A 25,217-nucleotide genomic window follows, 5' to 3' on the forward strand; every position below is an offset into this window, starting at 1 on the left:
CACCACCACAAATTTTCCCAAATGTTCACGAAAAAGATCGTTCATCATTTGCTGGAAAGTGACTGGAGCATTGGTTAACCCAAAAGGTAATACGAGAAACTCGTAATGGCCATACCTAGTTCGAAAGGCGGTTCTTTCGACATGCCTTTCATGAATACGTATCTAGTGATAGCCAGTACGTAAATCTATCTTCGTGAAATATTTCGCTCTTGCTAACCGGTCAATCAGGTCATCTGAGGATAACGGTTCTTAATGGTCAGCTTGTTCAATCTCTTGTAATCTATACACATTCTCTAGGTGTTTGTCCTTCTTTCTTCTAAGTAACACAGGTGCACCCCAAGGTGATTTACTTGGACGGATCTGGCCTATCCTTAAATAATCTTCGAGTTCTTTAGCCAACTCATCTTCCTCAGCTTGGCTCATCCTGTAAGGTGGAATACTGACAAGATGAGCACCAGGGATCAAGTCAATACGATGATCTACTGCCCGTTCAGGTGGTAAACCCGATGGCAGTTCCTGAGGAAATACGTCTTGAAACGAATCAAGTATCTTCTGTAATTCTTTGCTTTCAAACACACTTAATTCATTGACATCCATGGAAGGTATGAGAAATGAAGAAAGTGGAATCAATACACAATGGAAAGCGGTATACAAAGAAGAATCCATTATATTTCCAAAATCAATTGTATTTACAAGAGGTCCATGAGAGGGATGAATACAATCACCTAAAATACTATACTGGGTGTCCCTATGCTGAAAAGAAAAAATATGACTACACCAATCTATCTGGACTTGAAGAGTCTTAAACCACTCAATCCCTAATAACAAGTCTACATTTTCTAGGTGCATTACATAGCATTCCAGAGTATCTTTGTAGTCCTGAATCTGGATTGGAAGCATCTCCACCTTTCGATCCCATACTTTCCTTCCCACAGGTAAGCGTACCTCATAGGTATGATCGCTGGGTGTCGTATCAAGACTCAATTTCTGCACAAGTTTGTAGTTAACAAAGTTGCGTGAGCTGCCAGGATCTAGAAGAATGTGAATCTTATGGCCATTCACTTCTCCATAAACGCGGAGAAGATCATGCAAGCCAAATACTTTAGAATTGAACAGACAATCAAAACATGTACTAGGGCAAGAAAGTACAGTAATTGACGTACCTGTCAAAGACAACTGGTTAGCTGGCTTTGGCTTGGGTCCTGCGTTGGTCTTTGCACCCTTTTGCTTTGGACACTCGTTACGCATGTGTCCTTTTTCTTCGCAGATAAAATAACGTCCTTCCTTCTTGAGCTTTAAAGCCCTAAGGAGTCGTTTCTTCTTCGCTGGTGTCAAACTTGAATTCTTCGAAGGTTGGTCCGAAGACTTTCCTTCAATCGTGTTAGCCATAGGTGCGGAGAACTTTTGTTTTATGCTTGTTCCCCCGCTCGGTAACGGGTTTCGACTTGGAAGAGACCATTGTATCATCATAGATACGACCTGAATGAATGGCTTCATCCAATGTTTTGCATTTGTTATTTTTAACTTGAAATCGATATGAGTCTGGTAAACCAGCTACGAATAACCCCAAAAGAGTAGTGAAATCCATCTTTGTAGCTTTCATCTGCAAGTCCCTAAACTTCTGGAGGTAGATCTCATAAGTGAGGTGCTGCGAGGTCATGGTCAAAGCTGAAAACCGGGCAACAACATCATAATCATCCTCTTTCTTGAGGAATTCCTTCTTGAAGACGTCTTCGAATTGTGCTCAAGTTGTTGGCTTAGGGTTAAGCTCCTTCCACCAAAGCAAAGCTTTGCCGGAGAGAAAACCTGCTGCTAACTGGATCTTTTTTCCATCATCATATGGATGAAACTGAAAGTGAATTTGCCACTTATGTAGCCAAGTGTCCACGATCTCCTTGGTGCGCTGCTTTTGCTCGCCCCCGAACGGTTCCGAAGTAATGTTGGGGCCCAAAGCACAAGCCAAGGTATCCATACCCGATAGAGTAGAGAGGGTAGTGGTCAAAAGAGCGATGGGAGTTTTGCAAAGCTTGCATCTGGGCTGCGATTTGTGCCTGACGTTCCGACGAAGAAGCTTCGAGAGCTACTTTGAACTCTTGGAAATCTGATTTTGACACATAATCGTCAAAAGATCGACATCGGTATCTTCTGTGGCCGGCAAGCCTTCGCGTTCAACAAGGGGCTCCAACTCTGATTCTTGGGTCGACATTGTGAAGAGAGTAAGGGGAGAGAAAATTCGATCTTTGCACAATAAAAGTGCGAGTGAACTTGAGAGCTTGAGAGCTTGAAAACTTGAGAGATGTGTGGCAAGAAGCCCACTTAAGGGGTTTATATAGCTAGCCCCAAAAGCTTCTTGAGCTTTTGCTTTTGTGTTTTTATATATATATATATATATATATATATATTCTATTCTCTTTCTTCTTTTTTTTTTACACCTTTAACCTTGGAGGGGGGGGTTTTTAACGTTTAAAAAAAATAAACTAAAATATATATATATATATATATATCAAACGCATCGAATGCTTTTGCGTTTTTTTTTCCATCCCTCCCGGATTAGCGCCGCCGGCTGCCTAGGTTGCTGACGTCTTCACGCGCTGCTGCTGGTGCTTTCGCGTAAGGCTGCGCCTGCGCCAGCCTCGCGTAGGCCTGGCCACAAGGCGGCGTGGGCCTAGGCGCCTGCCTCGCTAGGCCTGGGCGCCTACCTGGCCTGGCTTCGCAGGCCTGGCCGCCTGTAATCGCCGGTAGCCCAACTCCAACACCCGCCAACGTGTCCACCCGCCAACGTGCTCACCTCTCACACGCGTGCTCTCTCTCTCACGTTAAACGAAAAGCAAACCTGCTTTTTTTTCTGTTTTCTCTCAACGTTTCATGCGACTGCACAAACGAATCTTTACCTACCTCTTGCAAAGCCAATCGACCCTACTTAGACTACCATCTTCATCGACATGGGTTTCCTTGATGGAAAAAAAACACATACTGAATTTGAAAACAACAGTATGCACAGAAAAACATTAAGCTTTTTGAACACATACCTTTCTTCGACCTCATCTTCTCTACCTACCGACTTGCTCGTTCACGAGGCATGCTCTGATACCACTCTCAAATCCCCACTGGATCTCCTCGTGATCGTTCCTGGTACGAGACTCGAATCCTGCAAACAAACAAATAAACAACAAGGGAGTGCAGGCCTGACTCACCTCCCAACCATGACAGCCGTGGGCGAGCCCACAGTCTTGGCTATCCCCACCGAGCCACGAGCTGAGCTAACTAGGTTGACGTACCGACCAATCTCCTCTTCGCGATGTCCCATACCGCCACGAAGCTACCCTCGCGGTCCTCGAGATTGCTGCCGGCCTCGGCTGCGTAAAGCAAGTGCACGTCTACACTAGATCTAGGCTCCAAGACCATAGAGCTCTCACAAACTCGCAAGACTCTATATATATCCCAATAACTAACCTTGGCCACCCTTTTATAGGCTCTTGGCCGGTCATCGGGCATCCACACTTGGGCGCCCGCCCGTCCATACTTGGGTGCCCGCCTGTTAGTCTATCCCTAACTCAGCTCGTCAATCAGCCTGCCTAGCTCCAAGCTCGAAGCTAGTCTTGCGTGCGTGTAGCACACGGTAGATACACTGTGCACATGACACATCACGTCCCAAAAACCTCGAACAATGAACTTGGAACACATGGAGTCCATAATCTCTACTACACCAAGCAATGAATTTGAAACACATTCAATCCATAGCTACCAAAGCTGACCTTGTCCTGCCGTATTTTTTCATGCTTGAAACTCCAACTTACGGTTCCCATGCAGCAAAATTTGGAATTGTTAACAGCCCCCCTCTCCCGCCCACGAGCCTCCTCTAGCTGGCCACACATGGGGAGAAACCTGTCCTTATGGCTAGAGAAGCACACCGTCCAAGTCCTCCTAAGCCGGGAGGGCCCTAGGAGCACTGGAAGTAGAAGAATCGGAGTCACTTTCTTGTTCTTGTCCTTGCCCTTCTTTGATGAAGACTTGTCCTCGACCTTGGCTTTGTCCTTCTTGGACAAACAATTCTTTGCCAAGTGACCTTTCTTCCCACACGAGTAGCACTGGCTCTGACCTTTCTTCTGCACCACAGCAAGTGCCTGCTCTTGACCATTAAGAGACACCCTAACCTTACCCTATGAGACCTTAGACAAGGACGAACCAGACCCGCAAAATCAGCTTCCAATAAGCATTGGTAGTTCCGTCCAGCGTGTCCTTGTTCGAACAGGGGGACCCATATCCGCAGCAATAGTCCACCTTCCGCAAGCAAGGCTTTGGACTCACCGAATCTCAGCACTCTAGAACCAATCTCCAACACTCTCCAACAACACGAACCATGAGGACCAATCGGCCCCCCTCAGAAAACTGAGGTAGATAGGGGCTGGACAGCAGCAAAATAAGCCCACAAAACTCACCTAACAGGAAGGGAGGGTGGCTGGGGAAGAAGTAAGACCATCGGAGCCGCTTGTCAAGATGCACCACACATAAAAGAACCGTCTCCAGCTGCTTTCCTTGCTGCAAAACAGCCCACACTCCTCGCGACACTGCTGCAGAAGCTTGAGGAAGCAAAAACGCAGCACCCAGCACAGCACCTTGCCACCCAGCAGGTGCAGAAGAAAACGCACCACCTGGGTGCTCCAAAAAACGCAGGAGGAAGGAGGGGAGAGATCTAGAGTTGCAAATGTGGAAGCCAAACAGAACAAAGAGAGAGAGATGTCAGACAAGATCAAGTTGTATTATAGCAAAGGGTTTACATGGGCTTATACTCGCCAGCAAATAGGCATTGACAATATGCGCTGGGAAAATGGATGATTACAACAGTGGGGAGGGAAAATGGATGATTACAACAGTGGGGAGGGAAGGCCTTTAAATAGGCACGTCATGAAGCCTCACGACCTACAAAGATGTGTCCCGACTTGCACCAACTTTAATAAAAGGTTTAAACCTACATAAGATCTAGTTCCCACACAACACATGAGATGCACATATTTTCACAGTAAGAGCCACCCTGAAGCTTCCCCCACTGTCCACAGAGGGATGAATGATATCAAGCCAGATGCTCCAGATGGACTCCACGAGAGGGGTGAGGGTGCCCCCCAAAAGCCCAGGAGAGGAACCTCAATGGGATATGGAGTAGGGACAGACTTAGCCTCAACATAAACTCTTCCATCCCCTTGGAGTGGCTAGCCGCAATTGAGATTCCCCCGGTCGGGGTTGAGCACAATCTTGGCAAACACTTAAGCTATTAACATAATTAAACAATTTTAAATGGCGCAACACAATAGAGTAAGAAGCTGAATTTTATTTTTTGCACACTGCACTAGGGCCGGAAAGGGCCGACCCCCCTTGTAATAGATTTTATTATCAAGGAAAACTGTTACAAGCCTCACGGGCATTCACATGCCAAACTGTTCAAGTGCATCCATGATCATGAAAACAGCATTGCAAACAAATTTGTCGTAGACGATGGAATCCATAGCTTCACTTGAGAGTAGCTTCGTTCCTTGATTCCTTGAAGCTTGTCAAACGCAGCTATGCTCCACTGGCATCCATACACATACACATGTGTGTGCCAGGACCGAGACATAGGAGACCATATTGACAAAGCATTCGAATCTCAAATTGAAAATTGCTTGCAAAATGCTCTTACCAAGTATTGGACGATCAATGTCGAGCTCCACCTCCGTGCGGACGAACTACAGCTTGAATGTGACCGTTTTCCACTTCCGGCTGAAATTAGGGTTTCTGATTTTTAGGGTTTTAAGCAGGTTATATGAGTCCAAAATTGGGCATTTTGGGCTCTTTAGATGCCTATGAGTAAGGGGCACAGCTTGGTATGGTTTCCTCCAAAATTAGGGTTTCTGAAATTAGGGTTTCTGCAGAATTAGGGTTTCTGAAAATTAGGGTTTCAGCAGAATTTGGGGGCGGTAGAATGGTTAGGAGACTCCATATTCATTTAGAAGAGAGAGATAGAGTGAAAAGGTGAGCAACTGGAGGCTTAACTGTGAAAGGAAGAATCTTCAAGCTTTCCATTGGAGCTGGGAGCAAGAGGGAATGAAAATCAGCACTCTCACCAAGCAAAAAGTTAGAGAGAATAACAAAAAAATAGGCTCTCTTGAAGGGGGGCGCCTATTTCTAGAGAGAGAGTGTAGAGAGAGGTAATTTTCAAAATGAGTAATAGCATGGTGGCAGGTCCTCATACTGCCACCCAGTCCATAACCATCCCTTTTCCACACAAATTTAGTGGGAAGGGTGCCTGGACACTCGCCTAGCCGACCGGAAGGGAATTCTAGTCTATTCTTACTTATAGTTTGTCCGCCCGAGCTTTAATGAAGTGTGGACGCCCAATCTCACTTATAACTTGGGCGGACACACTTATTAAAGTGTGGACCTGCAAAACAAAGAATACATTGCTTTAACTCATAAAAGAGTAAAGTGGTGTACTTACCACCTGTCTACAGCCCACAAACGAGGTCAGAATACAGTTTCACTCGCACGGTTCACAAGAGGGCGTCCCCTACATGTGAACTACACAAACAAATCTTGCATGCAATCAAATAGTTCATGCAAAGACAGGATTTTTAACTTGCAAACATGTTATGCAAGGATGCATTGAACAGTCTCCCTATTCATTTAGCTTGTAGTCCGTGGTACCACACTCTGGATTTGGGCGCAGATACACAATCCCAACCCATATATCCAGCCTACTGGCTCTCGGTGTAGACATAAGTCCCCAACCATAAGATGCCAGTCCATCCTACAGAACTCGTCCATAGGCCTGAAGCGCAGAGAATGCCCAAATAGTGACATCCTCCCCTGCTTCTAAACAGTTGACCGCAACTGAAATGCTTCCAAATATGCTTGGAGGAGCTGCGGATACTCCTGGAAGTATGTTTCATCCATCCATTTTGCATCCATAGGAGAATAGTTCTTGAATTTCACAAGGTAGCGCCTCTGGAGTTTGCCACCTGCAAGCTTTCGCTCCTTATGAAACACAATTTGCTCTGGCTGCAATACCTCTTCCAGCTCTTCCACCTCTGGTGGATCTTCCATAACCGGTTCCAAAGGTTCCGGTCCCACATATTTGCGGAAGAGGCTCACATGGAATGCATTATGAATCTTCCAATGATCCGGTAAAGCAAGTCGAAAAAACCACATCATTGATCTTCTTGATCACCTTGAAGGGTCCATAATACCTGGTAGAGAGTTCTGGGCATGCTCTCTCCTTGCCAGACCTCTTCCTGAGTCTAGCTTTCTCAAATTTTAGCAATACCAAGTCATTCTCTTTAATGTCCAATTGCCTTCTATGCTTGTCGGCAGCTTTCTTATGCTTTGCTTGAGAGCGTGCAATGGCTGTCCGAACTTGTGAAAAGGCAATATCAAGGTCCCTGACAAAGTCATCAGCAGCAAATATCTCATCTTTTGTGCGTAAGATAGGTGGCAATACCACTTTGCCATAAATGATCTCAAATGGGGCCTTGCCTGTAGAAGCATGTACCGTATTATTGTATGCAAATTCTACAAGCGGTAGATACTTTTCCCAAGAAGATTTCTGATCTGTCACATAGCATTTAAGCAAATCCAACACAGCTGAATTTGCAGCTTCACTTTGTCCATCCGTTTGAGGATGATAAGCTGAAGAAAAATTCAGCTTTGTGCCCATGTTATCAAAAAGAGCTCTCCAAAAGAGGCTTGTTGTTCGGGGATCCCTGTCTCCCACAATTGATTTGGGCATACCATGGTGTTTAAATACCTGTGACACAAAAATTTTGACCATATGTTCTGGTTTTATGGTCTTTTTGACAGGTAGAAAATGTGCTTGTTTACTAAACCTGTCCACAATTGTCCATATTGCATCATTGCCATTTGGGGTGCGGGGCAAATCCATAATAAAATCCATTGCAATGCTTTCCCATGGCTGGTCCGGAATAGGCAAAGGCTGAAGCAAACCAGGAGTCTTTTGCCTATCAAATTTTACCTTTTGGCAGGTGACACATGCACGTACATAGGCTTCTATATCTTTCCTCATACCTGGCCAAAAGAAGTATCTGTCAATCATTTGAGTAGTAGGGAGTATCCCTCTATGCCCTGCATAAGGTGGTGCATGACATTCATCCAAAACTTTTTGTCTCATGTTTGAAACCACACATAAGCAGTTATCCTTCATGATATAACCATCTTTGACCACATAAGAAGCATGTGTATGACCAGTCATTAAATCAGCCCATAAATCTGAAAAATCAGCATCCAAATGGTACATTTCTCGCATAGTAGACAAGTCTTGATGAGAAGCAACCGAAATTGCAGCCACATATGGTTTTCTGGACAATGCATCTGCTACCACATTTTTCTTGCCAGGAGTATGCAAAATCTGAAAATGAAACATTGAGAGAAAATTGGCCATTCTCATTTGTTTCTCAGAGAGTTTAGTTTGCGTAAGAAAGTACCGCAAACTTTGGTGATCAGTTTTGACAACAAATTCAGCTCCCAATAAGTAATGTTTCCATACTGTGAGAGCATGAATGACGGCCAATAATTCCTTCTGATAAACATCAAGAGTAAGTTCAGCATTTTGCAATCTCCTGCTTTCAAATGCAATGGCATGTCCTTCTTGATTTAAGACGGCTCCAATGCAATTGCCACAAGCATCACATTCTACCACAAATGGCTTTTGCAAGTCTGGAATGATTAAGACTGGCCCTGTGATAATGGCATTTTTGAGCTTATTGAAAGCATTAATCTCAACCTCTGTCCATTTAAACATAGGACGTTTCTTGGTGAGTTCATGCAATGGCGAAGCAATCATTGCAAAGTGAAAGATAAATCTCCTGTAATATGAACATAGACCAAGAAAGCTTCGGACTTCATGAATAGATTTAAGTTCTGGCCAATCTTTGATGGTTTGGATCTTTGCAGGATCCATTCGTACACCATCCTTTGATACTATGTGTCCCAAGTAGTGAATCTCTGAAAGGAAAAAATCACTCTTTTTGGCGTTGATCATAAGCTTATGCTGCCTTAGTTCTTCAAAGACCACTCTTAAGTGCTTTTTGTGATCCTCCTCATTCTTGGAGAATACAAGAATGTCATCAAAGAACACACCTGTAAAAGTTCTATGATTTCTGAAAATTCGGTCCATCATGCGATTGAAAGTAGCCGGGGCATTTGTAAGACCGAATGGCATAACCAAATACTCATAGAGACCAAAAGAAGTGCGAAATGCTGTCTTATGTACATCCTGAGGCATCACTCGCACTTGATGATAGCCGCTTTTAAGATCAATGCGACTAAAACAAGATGATCCATCCAGCTTGTCCAAGATATCATCAATCCTTGGTATGGGAAACCGATTCTTGATGGTAATCTTATTTAATGCCCTGTAATCCACACACATACGGAATGAACCGTCTTTCTTTTGTACAAGAAGAACGGGTGAACAAAATGGCGAAGAACTAGGCCGCACCAAGCCTTTCTCAAGTAGTTCACCCACTTGTTTCATAATCTCTTCTTGTTGGCAAGCACTAACACGATATGCTGGCCTATTTGGAGGTGAATTCCCTGGAACTAATTCAATGCGGTGATCTTCTGGCCGTGAAGGAGGCATTACATTAGGTAAAGAGTCAGCAAAACAATCCCCGAATTCGCTTAAAAATTTCAGCCTCTCTTTAGTAAGAGTGTCCACATGTACATTACTGTGTTCCACATTATCACGTACAAAAACCAAGTACGAAGAAACACTCTTTTTCATTGCTTTATTGATTTGTATATGAGATACAACGGGGATAGTATCACCCGACACACCTGCATCTAAATGATGCTCTCTACCTTTATACATAAAAGTGATTTTGTTGGTCTTGTAATTCTTGGTAGGCTCAAGGCGTGCATGCCAAGGTTTTCCCAGTAATACATCACATCCACTAAGAGGGGCAACGAGAAAGTTCTCGTGGTCGAGGTATCCTTGGATATGCATTCGCAGCTTTCCAATAAGGGGTGTAACCTTCACATCTTTTTCCAGAAAAGCTGAACATGCATGAATTTCGGGTCCCATGTCACCTACTTCAATCCCCAAGGCAGCAGCCATATCAGTGGAGATGAAGTTGTCAGTGGAGCAGTCATCAAACATGAATAAAGCTGGCTGGTCTTTTAGTTGTCCCCATGCTTTGCATACCATTCTATGCATGTTTGCATGTCCCGTGTTGCCCTGTACATCATATACCATGTTGACATGCACTTTAGGCTCTTCTGGCTTCTTATTCTTGTTAGGGCATTGTGGAGAGATGTGATCTTTACTACCACATCTAAAGCATTTGCCTTCACGAATGTATTGTACCCTTTGTTGAGGAGTCAAGCCATAAACACCCTTTTTCTGCCACGGTTTCTTTTCTTTTGCATTTTCAGCTCTTTGAGGGGGCTTTACATCCTTCAAATCTGAATTTTCAGCTTTGTGCATGGCTTTGAAATCTCTTCTAAAGGGCTGTCCACCCTTTTAATGTTTGGTCAATTCTAGATTGCACCCATTTGACATTAAGCTCTTCGGAAGCCAAGACCGAGTTTATGAGTTGACGAAGAGTTTGGTTTGGATAGATTTGTAGTCCTCTTTGGAAGATGGGTTGCAATCCTGACTCAAATTTCCTCTTCTTTTCTTCTTCAGTAACGGTCATGAAGGGTAACACTTCCATTAATACCTCCCAAAATTTGGAGACGTAAGAGGTAATGGATTGCCCTTCTTTTTGCTCCAACCTGTCCCACTTCCTGCATATATCCTGAGTAAAATTTGGAGGCAAAAATTGATCATAAAACTTTTGTTTGAATTCAGCCCATGTAGAAATGGTGTTGCCGGAAAGCTTCTCGGCCAACCACCAATGAGCAGCAGTGCCTTTCATGTACATGCCCACATGTCTGAGTTTTGATGATTCTGAAAATTCTCCCTCATGAAAAGCAATTTCAAATTGGGAGATAAAAGATAGAGCTTTGGTAGAATCATATTCTCCATGAAAATACTCAAACTTAACTGTTTTGTCACCTGCAGTAAACTCTTTAGTCTTCTTCTTCTTATGTTGATGCGTTTCCTCTTCATCTCTCTCGATTGGTTGCTTATTTGCTTCATTAGTAGGAACATATCGCTCAATTCCATCATGAGGAGGGGCTGATTTATGAGTCGGTTCCTTGAGAAGACTTTCATGAGCTTTAATAGATGACCTGTGGGGAGGAGAAACATGTGCGGTAGAGGCATGATGAGAGGTAGCAGACGCCTCTTCTCTTTCCTGTCGCACAATAGATTTAAGCTTTGATGTTTCAGCTGCATGTTGATTCATAAGAGGAGGCTTTTTAAACCTAAGCCCTCCTTCCTTTCGAGTAACTACATCACCTTGTCCCATGAGGTAAGAGACAGCCATATCTCTTGGTTGAACCCCCAATTCCATGGCAACATTTTCCAATGCATCATTCACAAAAGGAGAATGCTTTGACACACGAGATACATGCCTTGACTGTGAGTCTTCATGCATATCCTTGAGTTGTTTTTGCATCATACATAATTGCCTTTTGAGGTCTGCAATTTCAGCCTGCATAGCATCATGTGCATCACTCTGTATAGCCTTCTCCTTACCTCGGGATGGCTGTCCCATATATACATGAGTTGCATTTCCTTCCCTTCTAACATAAGATGGCTGTCCGGCATGTGCAATACCATCATGTGACCCAAGAAAAACATTTTCAGCAGTGTATTGTTCATGCATTTGAGTATCATCATGCACATTGTCTCCTCTTGGCTTCACATATGTACTCTTCCTTGGATTTACATCCCGTGAAGTACCTGTTTGGCTCGCCATAATGCTTAAGAATGCTAACAGCTAGTGTAAGCTAGATTAGGACCGTCTTCCACACAGAAAGGAGGAAGATCCTAGGCTCTGATACCAATGAGATTCCCCCGGTCGGGGTTGAGCACAATCTTGGCAAACACTTAAGCTATTAACATAATTAAACAATTTTAAATGACGCAACACAATAGAGTAAGAAGCTGAATTTTATTTTTTGCACACTGCACTAGGGCCGGAAAGGGCCGACCCCCCTTGTAATAGATTTTATTATCAAGGAAAACTGTTACAAGCCTCACGGGCATTCACATGCCAAACTGTTCAAGTGCATCCATGATCATGAAAACAGCATTGCAAACAAATTTGTCGTAGACGATGGAATCCATAGCTTCACTTGAGAGTAGCTTCGTTCCTTGATTCCTTGAAGCTTGTCAAACGCAGCTATGCTCCACTGGCATCCATACACATACACATGTGTGTGCCAGGACCGAGACATAGGAGACCATATTGACAAAGCATTCGAATCTCAAATTGAAAATTGCTTGCAAAATGCTCTTACCAAGTATTGGACGATCAATGTCGAGCTCCACCTCCGTGCGGACGAACTACAGCTTGAATGTGACCGTTTTCCACTTCCGGCTGAAATTAGGGTTTCTGATTTTTAGGGTTTTAAGCAGGTTATATGAGTCCAAAATTGGGCATTTTGGGCTCTTTAGATGCCTATGAGTAAGGGGCACAGCTTGGTATGGTTTCCTCCAAAATTAGGGTTTCTGAAATTAGGGTTTCTGCAGAATTAGGGTTTCTGAAAATTAGGGTTTCAGCAGAATTTGGGGGCGGTAGAATGGTTAGGAGACTCCATATTCATTTAGAAGAGAGAGATAGAGTGAAAAGGTGAGCAACTGGAGGCTTAACTGTGAAAGGAAGAATCTTCAAGCTTTCCATTGGAGCTGGGAGCAAGAGGGAATGAAAATCAGCACTCTCACCAAGCAAAAAGTTAGAGAGAATAACAAAAAAATAGGCTCTCTTGAAGGGGGGCGCCTATTTCTAGAGAGAGAGTGTAGAGAGAGGTAATTTTCAAAATGAGTAATAGCATGGTGGCAGGTCCTCATACTGCCACCCAGTCCATAACCATCCCTTTTCCACACAAATTTAGTGGGAAGGGTGCCTGGACACTCGCCTAGCCGACCGGAAGGGAATTCTAGTCTATTCTTACTTATAGTTTGTCCGCCCGAGCTTTAATGAAGTGTGGACGCCCAATCTCACTTATAACTTGGGCGGACACACTTATTAAAGTGTGGACCTGCAAAACAAAGAATACATTGCTTTAACTCATAAAAGAGTAAAGTGGTGTACTTACCACCTGTCTACAGCCCACAAACGAGGTCAGAATACAGTTTCACTCGCACGGTTCACAAGAGGGCGTCCCCTACATGTGAACTACACAAACAAATCTTGCATGCAATCAAATAGTTCATGCAAAGACAGGATTTTTAACTTGCAAACATGTTATGCAAGGATGCATTGAACAGTCTCCCTATTCATTTAGCTTGTAGTCCGTGGTACCACACTCTAGATTTGGGCGCAGATACACAATCCCAACCCATATATCCAGCCTACTGGCTCTCGGTGTAGACATAAGTCCCCAACCATAAGATGCCAGTCCATCCTACAGAACTCGTCCATAGGCCTGAAGCGCAGAGAATGCCCAAATAGTGACATCAATCCCGAACCCCCCCCCCCCTCCACTCCCCGGCTCCACCTTACTCACCTTCTCTATCGGACCTCATGGCAATGTTTTAATCCCCACCCATGCACCAAAAATCCGCTTAACGGAGGGACTAGCAAATTGCACTCCAAAAAGTGGCTCAGCCTACTGCGGCATTTGGCGCATATATGTTCAGAAAGCCCACTCTATCCTCTCCAATCTTGATGGTCACCCACTGAGCTCTCCCAATGACAATGGTGCCCGAGTCGACCATTGCAAGTAATAGCTACTCGTTGATGGAAATGCATACCCCACCCCGAGTCCGGGGGGGGGCCAAAAGCATGGGACCAAAAGGTGTGACTCTTGCCTTGAAGGATCTTCTCCGCAGCAGCGGGTACGCCCCTCCGAAAGAAGATGATCCTAGAGGAGGAGAATGTCGATGGGCCCACCAACTACGCCTCTGTGAAGCTAAGGGCCCGCGCCTCTGAAAGCTCTGTGATCCTCCCAAACCCTAAATGTTCCACCGTTGGGAGGCTGCTGAGATAAGTGCCCGTAACGGTTCTATGACAAAACCATATCCTCATGTGGCCTGCCAGACAAGCACGCCTGGTGACGCCACTCTGCTATGGAAGTCCGACGGTGATTCTACCTTGAATCAGCAGTTTGAGACTCTCTTGCACCAAGATCCTCCAAGGCCAAGCCCTAGTGCTCTAATGCCTGGGGGGGGGGGGGGGGGCGCGGTATCACCCCTCCCCCCTGATGAGGATCTGAGCTGGGCACCCCGCAGCTGGAAATTGTTAGAAATAATGTCCTGACATTATTATGGGCAGTGGCCAATGTATTAGGACCGGCCGGGCACTTTTTACTCACTTTAAGTGAGGTTTTTTCCCCGCGCCCAATAAGGCGCCCAACTTACCGTTATGTGAAACGGGCACCAGTTAGGGTTATTATATGCCCTAAGTTTTGTAACAAACTTATCTTCATATTTTGAGCTCCATCGTTTTGCTCCTTGCCTCCACACGTTTTGCTTCTGTTTCTTCGCGTGCTCCACACCGTCTCTCACTCACAATTGGTATCAGAGCTGGTTATTGTTCCTGCTCCCGCCTTCCCTACTGCTGGTGAAGCACTTTCGTCGCGAAGAAACACCTCTATTGTGCTGGTCGCCTGCTTCTGGTGCTGAAAAACAGGTCGCCTTCCTTCTACAGACCTGGGCGACTGCTTTCTGTGTGTCTCGGGCACTGTTCTGGTGCAAAAAGCAGTGCTGGTCGTTTTTCTACAGGCCGTACAGCATCTGTGCAGCACGTGTGGCTGCTGGTTGCTGTTTTTCTGTTCGTACAGGTCTGTACGACCAGTTTTGCTGCTGTTTTCTGATCGTACAGCAGCCGTACAGCTGTCGTACAGCTCTATCTGCTGTTTTCTGTCCGTACAGTTCCGTACAGCACCTGCTGGTTGCTGTTTGCTGTCCGTACAACCTTCCGTACAGCATTGTACCGTCTTCTGCATCAGTTCGTACTCAGCAATCTGCAGCAGCAACTCGGGTGAGTCTACGTGCTGTATTTTGGAGCTTAACTGTGAATTTTGTCAGCAAATCAAGTCCGAAATTTGGGGCTTTTGCTGTTTTTATGTTGCTGCACAATCTGTGACAGCTCCCACAGGTTTTTTGTGGGAATCAGAGAAATTTGAGCCACCAGAAATTTGGGGCTTTTGTTGCTGTGCTGTCTATCTGTGTGAAACAGACAGTCTCCAGCAATATTTGTGGGTTCTTGTGCAGTCAGTCTCTTTTGCAGGTTACAGTTTGCTCTCATGGCACAGAACACTGCTGATGTGTTTAGGTTTTTAGCCCAGGAAGATAAGTTGGATGGAACCAACTATTCCCTGTGGAGCTTTATGCTTAGGAATCTGCTAGTTGCAAAGAATTTGTGGAATTATGTAAGTGGAGCTGAGGCAAGGCCTATGCATGTGGCCCCAGCTACCCCTCCACAACATGGCAGGCAGCAGGTTGTACTACCAGCTCCTCAGGCACCTACACAGGAACAAACTAGGTGGGATTCCAGGGATGCTCAGGCACTCTCTTTGATTGCACTTTCAGTTAAGAGGTCCATTATTCCGCATATCCGTTCATGCAGGACATCTCAGGCTGCATGGGATACTTTGGAGCACATGTATCAGGCTCGCAATGAGGCTAGAGTTGCCTTTTTGAAGCGGGAACTATCACACTTGTGCATGGATGAGGGTGATTCTATGCAGGATCATCTTACGAAGATTCAGGATTTGAGAGAACAGCTCTTGAATATTGATGAAATCATTTCTGATGCTGAGATGGTCACCACTACACTTAACTCCTTACCGAGCTCTTATTTGGGTTTTCATACATCTCTTCACTTGTCCATGAGGGGTAATCCAGTCCCTCTATCCTTTCAGGATTTGGTTGGACTTTTGCTGCAGGAAGAGCAGACTCGGAAAAATGTCATGCAAAGAGGTGGTGAGCAAGCATTATTTGCCAAGAACAAGGGCAAAGGAAAATCTGGTGCATATAAGCCTAAGTCAGAATCAGGACAGCCATCTAATCTAGAGAAGGATGATGCACAGAAACCTAAAAAGAAGGGTAAGTGCCATTACTGCAAGAAGCCAGGTCACTATATTCATGAATGTCATAAGAGGATAGCCAAGGAAAAGAAGAAAGAGTCTGGTAATTCAGTTGAAGACTCTTCAGATGTGGATAACAAGAAAGATGATGCCACAGTCAATCTTGTGGAAGAGGATTGGTGCTTCTTTACTTGCAGCTATGATCCCTCAAATGAGGTTCATTCACTCAGTGTGAGTGAAAGTGGTGATGTATGGTTCTTTGACAGTGGTGCCTCAAGGCACATCACGTCCAGAAAGGATTTGTTTGGCAAGATGGTACCTTCTTCATGTGGCAGAAAGGTTACGTGTGCAAATAATGCTTCTTATCCAGTTCAGGGCACAGGGGATGTTATGCTTACAGCCATTAATGGCTCAGAATTTTTCCTTCAGGATGTATTGTATGTGCCTGGGATAAAGAAGAATCTTCTCTCAGTGTCTTCTTTTGCAAAGAGAGGGCTGGTTGTTTCCTTTGAGGATACTAAATGTATGGTCCGTGACAGGGAAAGTGACTTTGCTTTGGTTGCTACAGGGACCTTATGTCGCGGTTTGTACCGTCTTGATCCTTATGAGAGGCACAGTGCATGTGTTGTTTCTACCTCTACATCTGCTATGCAGGATGCAGAGTTGTGGCATGCCAGGTTTGGGCATGTAAATTATGGCAGTCTCATGGCACTTCAGAAGCTGAAAATGGTAGATGCCCTACCTAATTTAGAGACTCCTCCCAGACATGTGTGTGAGGGATGTATTTTGGGAAAGATGCATCGTCAGGCTTTCAAAAAGGATAGAGTTGTTAGAGCTGCCCGCAAATTGCAGCTCATTCACAGTGATGTATGTGGTCCAATGAGGACACAATCCTTGGGAGGTCATTGGTATTTTGTTACTTTTATTGATGACTTTTCCAGATATGCCTGGGTGTATGCTTTGAAGAACAAATCTGATGTCTTTATGCATTTCCGACATTATGTCAACATGGTTGAAAATGCAACAGGACAAAAAGTGCAGACTCTCAGAACTGACAGAGGGGGGGAATACTTATCTAAAGTATTTGATGCTTTTTGTTTAGAGAAGGGCATAGTACACCAGTGTACTACACCATATACACCTCAGCAGAATGGTGTGGCCGAACGAAAGAATAGGTCACTCATGGAGATGGCCAGGTGTATGCTGAAAGCAAAGGGATTGCCACATAAATTTTGGGTGGAAGCTCTTATGTGTGCCACTCATGTGTTGAACAGGTGCCCTACAAAGGCACTCAGATCTGTTACACCCTATGAAGCTTGGTTTGATCGGAAACCTAGTGTTGATTATTTTCGTGTGTTTGGTTGCTTGGCTTATGCACATGTACCACAGGAGCTTCGTGGGAAGCTTGATGATAAAGCCATAAAGTGCATATTTGTTGGCTACAGCAGTCAAAGTAAAGGGTACCGTCTCTATAATCCTGTCACACGCAGGATTTTTGTGAGCAGAGATGTTGTTTTTGCAGAGAATTCAGCACAACCCATTGCTGAATTTAAATTTCAGCAACCTCAGGAGTCTTTTGATGTATTTGAAGGGTTGATACCCATTGGCATAGGAACCACAGCTGATATACCGGCTGAATTTCAGAATTTGCAGCCACCACCTCGTGTGTTTGATGCTTTAAATCAGCCCCAGGCTGAGCCTGACATACAGCAAGCAGAAGAGGATATTGTTGTACAAGAGAGGACAGCTTTGCAAGAAGCTAGAACCATTCCTCGTTGGGCTATACAGACTCTTCAAGAGAGTAGACTTGCTGCTCCATTACCAGGTAGGACACGTAGGAGTACACGTGAGGCTGAAAGCTCTCACTTTTCAGAGTCAGCTTGGGTGAGTTCTATTATGGATGAAGAGGAACCTGAGAGTTTTGAAGATGCAAGTGAAAATCAGCATTGGATGCAGGCCATGCAAGCTGAATTGGATTCTATTGTTAAGAATCATACATGGGATTTGGTGGATTTGCCTCCTGGCAAGAAGGCAATTGGTACAAAGTGGGTTTATAAGGTTAAACGCAAACCAGATGGTACCATTGACAGGTACAAAGCAAGGCTGGTTGCTAAGGGCTATGCTCAGAAAAAGGGCATAGATTATGAAGAAACTTTTGCCCCCACTTCTCGGATGACCACCATCCGTGTTGTTGTTGCTATGGCTGCACATTATGGCTGGTTTGTACATCAGTTGGACATAAAAACAGCCTTTTTGAATGGTGATCTTGAGGAAGAGGTTTATGTGATACAACCTCTTGGTTTTGCTATGTCTGGTCAAGAACACAAGGTGTGCAAGTTGAGGAAAGCTTTGTATGGCTTAAAACAAGCACCGCGTGCCTGGTATGCAAAGATTGATGCATTTTTGACTAGCCAGGGGTTCACCAACAGTCCAACTGAAAGCACCCTCTACATCAAGAGAGATGGGGGGGATATTTTGATAATCATTCTTTATGTAGATGATATGTTGCTCACAGGTACTGATGCGGATAAAATTTCAGATTTTAAGTCCGAACTCAAATCTGCTTTTGAGATGTCAGATATGGGTATGTTGCACTATTACTTGGGCATACAGTTCATACAAAGTGAGAAGGGTATCTTTCTGTTACAGTCGAAGTATGTACAGAGACTGTTAGAAAGATTCAAATTTCAAGATTGTAAGCCTATTTCCACTCCTATGGAACCAGGCCTGAAACTTACAGTACATGATGGCAGTGAATCTTTTGATGCTATTCTCTATTGTCAGGCTGTTGGGTGCCTGATTTACTTGTGCAACACCAGACCGGATATTCAGTATGCAGTATCCCAGGTGAGCAGATATATGCACAGCCCACGGATGCTTCATTGGCAAGCTGTAAAGCATGTGTTTCGTTACTTGCAAGGCACCAAGTCTTATGGCTTGATGTTTCCCAGGGGGGGTGACTTGCATTTACATGCATACAGTGATTCAGATTGGGCTGGTGACTTCGACACAAGGCAGTCTACCAGTGGTAATTGTTTCTTTTTGGGACACTCATGCATTTCATGGTTGAGCAAGAAACAATCTACAGTAGCTACCTCGTCTTGTGAGGCTGAGTACAGGGCAGCTTTCACAACGACAGTGGAATGTGTTTGGCTACGCAGACTCTTGGCAAATCTTCATCCTTTATTGGAGGAGCCTACTCCGATTCTCACTGACAGTCAGAGTGCTCTTGCAGTAGCACGGAATCCTGTGTTTCATGCACGAACGAAACACATAGAGATACATTATCATTATGTCAGAGAAAGACTTCATGCAAGGGAGATCAGCATGATCTATTGTCCAACACATGACAATGTCGCAGACATTTTCACCAAAGCTTTACCTCGAGAAAAGTTTGAAGCTTTCCGCAAAGCTTTAGGCTTACTTCCTTTTGGTGATTGACATCATGCCTTGTACCCACATTGGCACTGCAGGGGGGTGTTAGAAATAATGTCCTGACATTATTATGGGCAGTGGCCAATGTATTAGGACCGGCCGGGCACTTTTTACTCACTTTAAGTGAGGTTTTTTCCCCGCGCCCAATAAGGCGCCCAACTTACCGTTATGTGAAACGGGCACCAGTTAGGGTTATTATATGCCCTAAGTTTTGTAACAAACTTATCTTCATATTTTGAGCTCCATCGTTTTGCTCCTTGCCTCCACACGTTTTGCTTCTGTTTCTTCGCGTGCTCCACACCGTCTCTCACTCACAGAAATACCCTCTTGGATTGATAGTGAGGAGAAGCTCTAGCAAGGTGTCCCATCTGTCGACAAATGAAGCATTGGCCTGGGAGACCAGAGTACCCAACTCTGCAAAATAGGAGCTCCCCGGAGGCAAGGAAGTGATATGACATGAGGAACTGACTCCAGAGAGGCTAGAGTACTCAACTCTCTGCAGAATAGGAGCTCCCCGGAGGCAAGGAAGTGATATGATATGAGGCACTCACTCCGGAGAGGCTATGCAGATACGAAGAGATGGAATCTTGGCCGTCCGAGCTAAACCGAAGCAGCAATTGGGGTTTTTTTTTTTTTGGGGGGGGGGGGGGCATTACTCTCCTGATAACACCACCCATCACCGAGAGGAGTAGAAGGTATTCCACGAGACCAAGAAAGAAAACCGTCACTCGAAAGCTTGAGACGCCAACTAGAGCATTGGACGCTAGGTCAAAGCCGTGCTGCCACCTCGCAGAAAGGCTTGGGCCGTACGCAATGCGACGGGGCTAAGCTACATGACTCTGTCCAACGCTGCATGCGAATCAAACTCCACCTGGTAGTATCCACCAAAGGATGAATATCAGTGATGTTTCCACGCTTGGCTACAAAAGTTCCCTGAGCTATCCAAGTGCCAGGCAGCTACCCACAATCTTGTAGACCAAATGGAGGCCTCCAAGGATGCGACTGTCGAAGCAAGGAGCCGGAGGTCTGCTTCTAAGAAGGAAAGGCAAGGGACGGTGGCCTCGGTCCGGGATGACGGAGCGCCTGCCATGGAGTCCTCCTGGAGGTGCAAAGACCAAAAGATGCCGACACTTACCGAAGAGAAAGAACAACCAGAGAGTGAAGAGGAAAGGGCAAGGGAGACTGGAAAAGGAGAGAAGGGGCGGGGGGGGGGGGGGTGATCAAAGGGGAAAAGGCAAGGAAGAAGGGCTGGCAGAGGGGGGGAAAAGCAGGAGACGGGGCAGGAGCTCAACAGGATGGGGGAAGCGGGCAGGAGCCGGGCGAAGGTAGGGGCAGGCTGCACTGAGGCACAGGCCACGAAGGGATGAGGCGGGGGCTCAATGGGCGGCAGAGAAGGTGGGAGCTGGGGGCGACATCAGGCGGAAGGGGGGAGCAGGGCGAAGGCGAGAGGGAACAGGCAAAGGCTGGCAATGTCGAGGGCAGCACGAGGCTGGCAGAGGGCAGGGCAGTGTGAGGCGAAGGGCCATGTGAGGTTGGTGATGGTGAGGATAGGCGCGCAGACAGGGGGCATCAAGCCCACTTCATACCTGTTCTTGACTCACCCAACCAATAGTGAGGTTATGCTAGCATATACAACTTATGCTTCTAGATGATGAAAATGCTTCAGCTGATGATATGCTAAGCAAGAAAAATACCTTCTGAATTCTTATGAAACTGTAGCTTGATCAAGTCCTTTACAGCAAGTGGTGTCCCTGTTACTGGATTCTTTCCAAATTTTTGGATGTAAGGTACAATATTCCTGCCAACTAGAAAATCAGTCTTGAATACAGAAATAAAAGCAAACGAAAGCATGAACATATTCTCATAAACAAACTAGCAACCTAAACAAAAGTCATGGGGACAGTTCATGGCAGCCCTAGAATGGCTGAAGCATGTGGTGTGATGATATGTCCCTTCTTATGACACCAATAGCACTCAACTTCCTTTTTCCCAGGACCACGTGATTTGCTGCGAGACTTGGATCTCTCGCTAGATTTCCCTTTAGCATTAGATCCGCCTCTAACAACTAAAGCAATGCTACCCTTTGTTGGCTCTGAATTCTTTCTGTTCTTAATTATTCAGTTAAAAAGCTACCCTCCACATTGGCACTTATGAGACCAGCAGTAGGTGCAGAATTACTAAGAGCTGTACGAAACGTTTCCCAGCTCTCAGGCAATGTAACCAGCAGAAACATGGCCTTGACAAAGTCCTCAAACTTGATACCTTGTGCTAACAATTGGCTGAAAATCGTGTTGAACTCATTGAGATGATTAGACATAGGCACGCCCTCTTTCATCTTCAAATCAACTAGCTTCTTCAACCAATAGGCCTGAGAAGCTGCACTTTGCTTCTCATAAAGGCTACATAACTTCTGCCATACACCATAGCTTGTAGTCTCCTCAGCAACATTGAAGTAAACACTTTCTGCAAGAGTTAGCATAATGGTCGAACATGCTAACTCATCAAGTTCCACCCACGCATCTTGTGACATATCCTCTGGTTTGACACCTTTCAACTTGATGGGCTTTGTCTACTTCTTTTGCACCAAAACATGCCAGATCTATTGCTTCCAAAATGGGAAGTTAGAACCATCCATCTTCTTGATGTTGTACAGGGCTGTCTCGGAACTAGACGCCATGATCCTTCACAACTTATAGAAGATAAAAACTGGCTGTTGTTGATCTCTGACCACCTAGTAGAAATCTGACAAACAAACTGGTCCTCTAAACAGACCCCAAAAACAGCAGCACCAAGTGTCAAGACTGCTTAGTGAGTGGATGTAGAGTTCCTGTATGACGTCACAGATGCAGATGCCACACATTTACCTTGCTTTTACAAGATAGATGACATGTGCCTGAGTGCTCTGTCCAATGTGACACCTGGGGGGTGGTCGCGGTGGCTCTAGCTCTGCAAGGTGCGTTGCTTCAGCTTGGTCCGTACATCTAAATCTGAGGGGCCTTGTGATCATTGTCCGGTGCCTCCATCTTGGGTAGTGTGAAAGATAGCAAGTCATGATGAGTGGCTGAGAGGGATCTGGGACCTGGATTTGATCAAGCATTTTTTCATGTGTTGGTTCTTGCCATGGCAGCTTGAATCAGATTTGGAATTCGTGTTTTCTCAAGTAGCAATTCGGTGACAAGTTCAACAGAGTCCCAAACTTCTCTGTTAGGGCTGCTCAAGCATTCAAGGCATGGCAAGAACCAACACAAGAAAATAAACAAATGTGGAGATGCTCAAGTAAAAACTCAATAGGAGTGAGTGTCACAAACATTTTCAAGGTAAGGAAGTTTTGAGAGAGTTTGGACCAATGATTTGTTGATTTTCGTGGTAGAGCTGTAGCTAGGATTTGCAGGTACAATGCTCAGCTATGGAGGTCGAAAGATCTTTATGTCAGGTCGCCAAAACAGAGTTTTACAGCAAATTTCAGATTTGCGCAGGTTTTTATAAGCGTGCGGGGGATGCATTTACATTGAGGGAAATGCAAATTGACATAATTTATGCACAATTGACCAAATTTGCTCATGTATGACCATTTGTGGCTCAATTCCATGCAAACTTGATGCTACAAATTGGGGCTTTTCATGCTACATGCTTCTACAGGCTGTGAATTAGCCTTATGTATGTCTTTTGAGGGTAAAAACAACAAAATTTGTTGTTTTTAGGCACAAATCAACTTGCTGTAATTTTCTGCGCAGAAAATTCAGAATTGATTTTTTGTGCCCAAACGGACCCGTTTTGCCTTAAATTGCTCCTGTGACCATTTAGAGCTGCAGTGCACACTTCTGTGAGGCTATACTCCGATTTTGGTGCATTTTTGCCCAAAATTTCAGATTGTTAGCCCTTTTGTGCAACTATGGCGTCATCCTCCGACGTGAAGAATCTCTTTGAGATCCGGCGGTTTGAGGGTACAGGTTTTGACCTATGGAAGGAAAGGATTCAAGGAATCCTCTTCCTCAAGGATTGTGACAGGGCATTAGAGGCAGAGAAGCCAGGGGACATGTCTGAGGATGCATGGGCTACTTTGAACAAGAAGGCTATTACGTACATAAAGATGGCCGTTTCTGACGAGATCTTGGTTGATCTCAAAGGTCTTGTCACTGCTTTTGAGCTATGGGCAAAGTTAAAGGCAACGTATGAAAATACAACGCCGGTCAACCAAGTGCATTTGATGCGAAAACTTGTTGGCATGCAGCTGGATGAGTCCAAGAGTGCCGCAGAGCACTTGTCGTTGTTTACAGGTACTTTATCACAGTTACAGGATTCTGGCATGCCTCCCTTTGAGGATAAGCTGAAAGCTATCTTCTTGCTTATGACGTTACCTGATTCTTGGGAAACATTGGTGGTTTCGTTGTCTAACAACCCCAATCTGACCTTTGATGGTGTTAGGGGTTCAATCTTGAATGAGGAAATCAGGAGGAAAGCAAGTGGAGAGGGAGGCAGTGCAGCCAACATGGTTAGAGGCAGGACAGAGAAGAAGACTGCCTATGCACAGAGAGGTAAGAGTAAGAGTAAGGAAAGGGGAAATGCCAGCAAGGGCAAAAGTGATGTGACTTGCTATCAGTGTGGCAGGAAAGGTCACAAGAAACCTGATTGCAAGTTCTACAAAGCAGAATTGGAAAGAAGAAAGAATGGCGGAGACAAAAAGAAAGAGAAGAAGGAAGTCAAGGTAGATGCACAGGACAGCTCTAAGGACAAAGAGAAGGCCAATGTGGCCTCAAGTGTTGTTATTGAGGAACTGTCAGATGTTGAGGACATTCTATGTGCTACTTTGTCAGCTGATGATGTCCATGAGTTTGATGCCTCTCTCTATGTTCATACACAGGATATGCAGATCACTAAAAGTGATCTCATTGATGCTTTGTTGACTGTGAACGATGCATTGTCTTAGACTTGGATTGTTGATTCCGGTGCCTCGTTTCATGTGACTCCTATTAAGGAGTGTTTTTCCACGTTTACTGCAGGCAGCCATGGCCATGTATACCTTGGAAACAATCATGCATGTTCCATTGAGGGTATTGGCACGGTGCATCTTTCTACGGATGGCACGAATGAGCTTGTGCTGCATGATGTTAGATATGTGCCGGGAATCAAGAAGAGTCTGCTTTCTGTTGGGCAGATGGATATGCATGGTTACAGCATCTTGTTTGAGAGAGGATCATGGAAAATGACTAAAGGCTCAAGGCTGATTGTGAAAGGCACAAAGAAAGGGACACTTTACTGCTTGCATGGCAAGGCCTTGTTGGGCAAGTTTATTGCCTCGGCTGAAATTAATTCCCATATGGAATTGTGGCATAAGAGGCTTGGCCATATGAGCCAAAAGGGCCTCACGAAGCTTTGTAACTTGAATAAGCTTGATGCTAAAGGCACAAAGCTTGAATTTTGTAATGAATGTCAATATGGCAAGCAAGTGAAGCGTTCTTATTACTCCGGTGTCTCTCGTAAGCCATGTGTGCTTGATCTTGTCCATTCTGATGTGTGTAGCATGCCCGCCAAGTCAATGGGGGGTGCAAATTATTTTGTCTCTTTTGTGGATGACCATTCTAGAAAAATTTGGGTTTCTTTGATTAAATCTAAGGATGAAGCCTTTGCTGCGTTTAAGCGCTTTCATGCAT

At 44.9% G+C, this 25,217-nt stretch overlaps 1 protein-coding gene across 1 annotated transcript in view; it reads right to left on the reverse strand.

Annotated features, from left to right (window-relative positions):
* The window catches only part of PUB49 (plant U-box 49), a 41,299-nt gene that overhangs the window by 7,611 nt on the left and 8,471 nt on the right, over positions 1–25,217 (reverse strand). The window contains exon 3 of the mRNA XM_086798278.1: positions 21,261–21,364. Within this exon, the coding sequence (XP_086654404.1) occupies positions 21,261–21,364 (104 nt within the window). The remainder of the gene's footprint in view (positions 1–21,260; positions 21,365–25,217) is intronic.

This window comes from Cibotium barometz, chromosome 5, assembly GCF_041138505.1.
Source record: "Cibotium barometz isolate CiBa-2024 chromosome 5, ASM4113850v1, whole genome shotgun sequence".
Taxonomy (NCBI): Eukaryota; Viridiplantae; Streptophyta; class Polypodiopsida; order Cyatheales; family Cibotiaceae; genus Cibotium; species Cibotium barometz.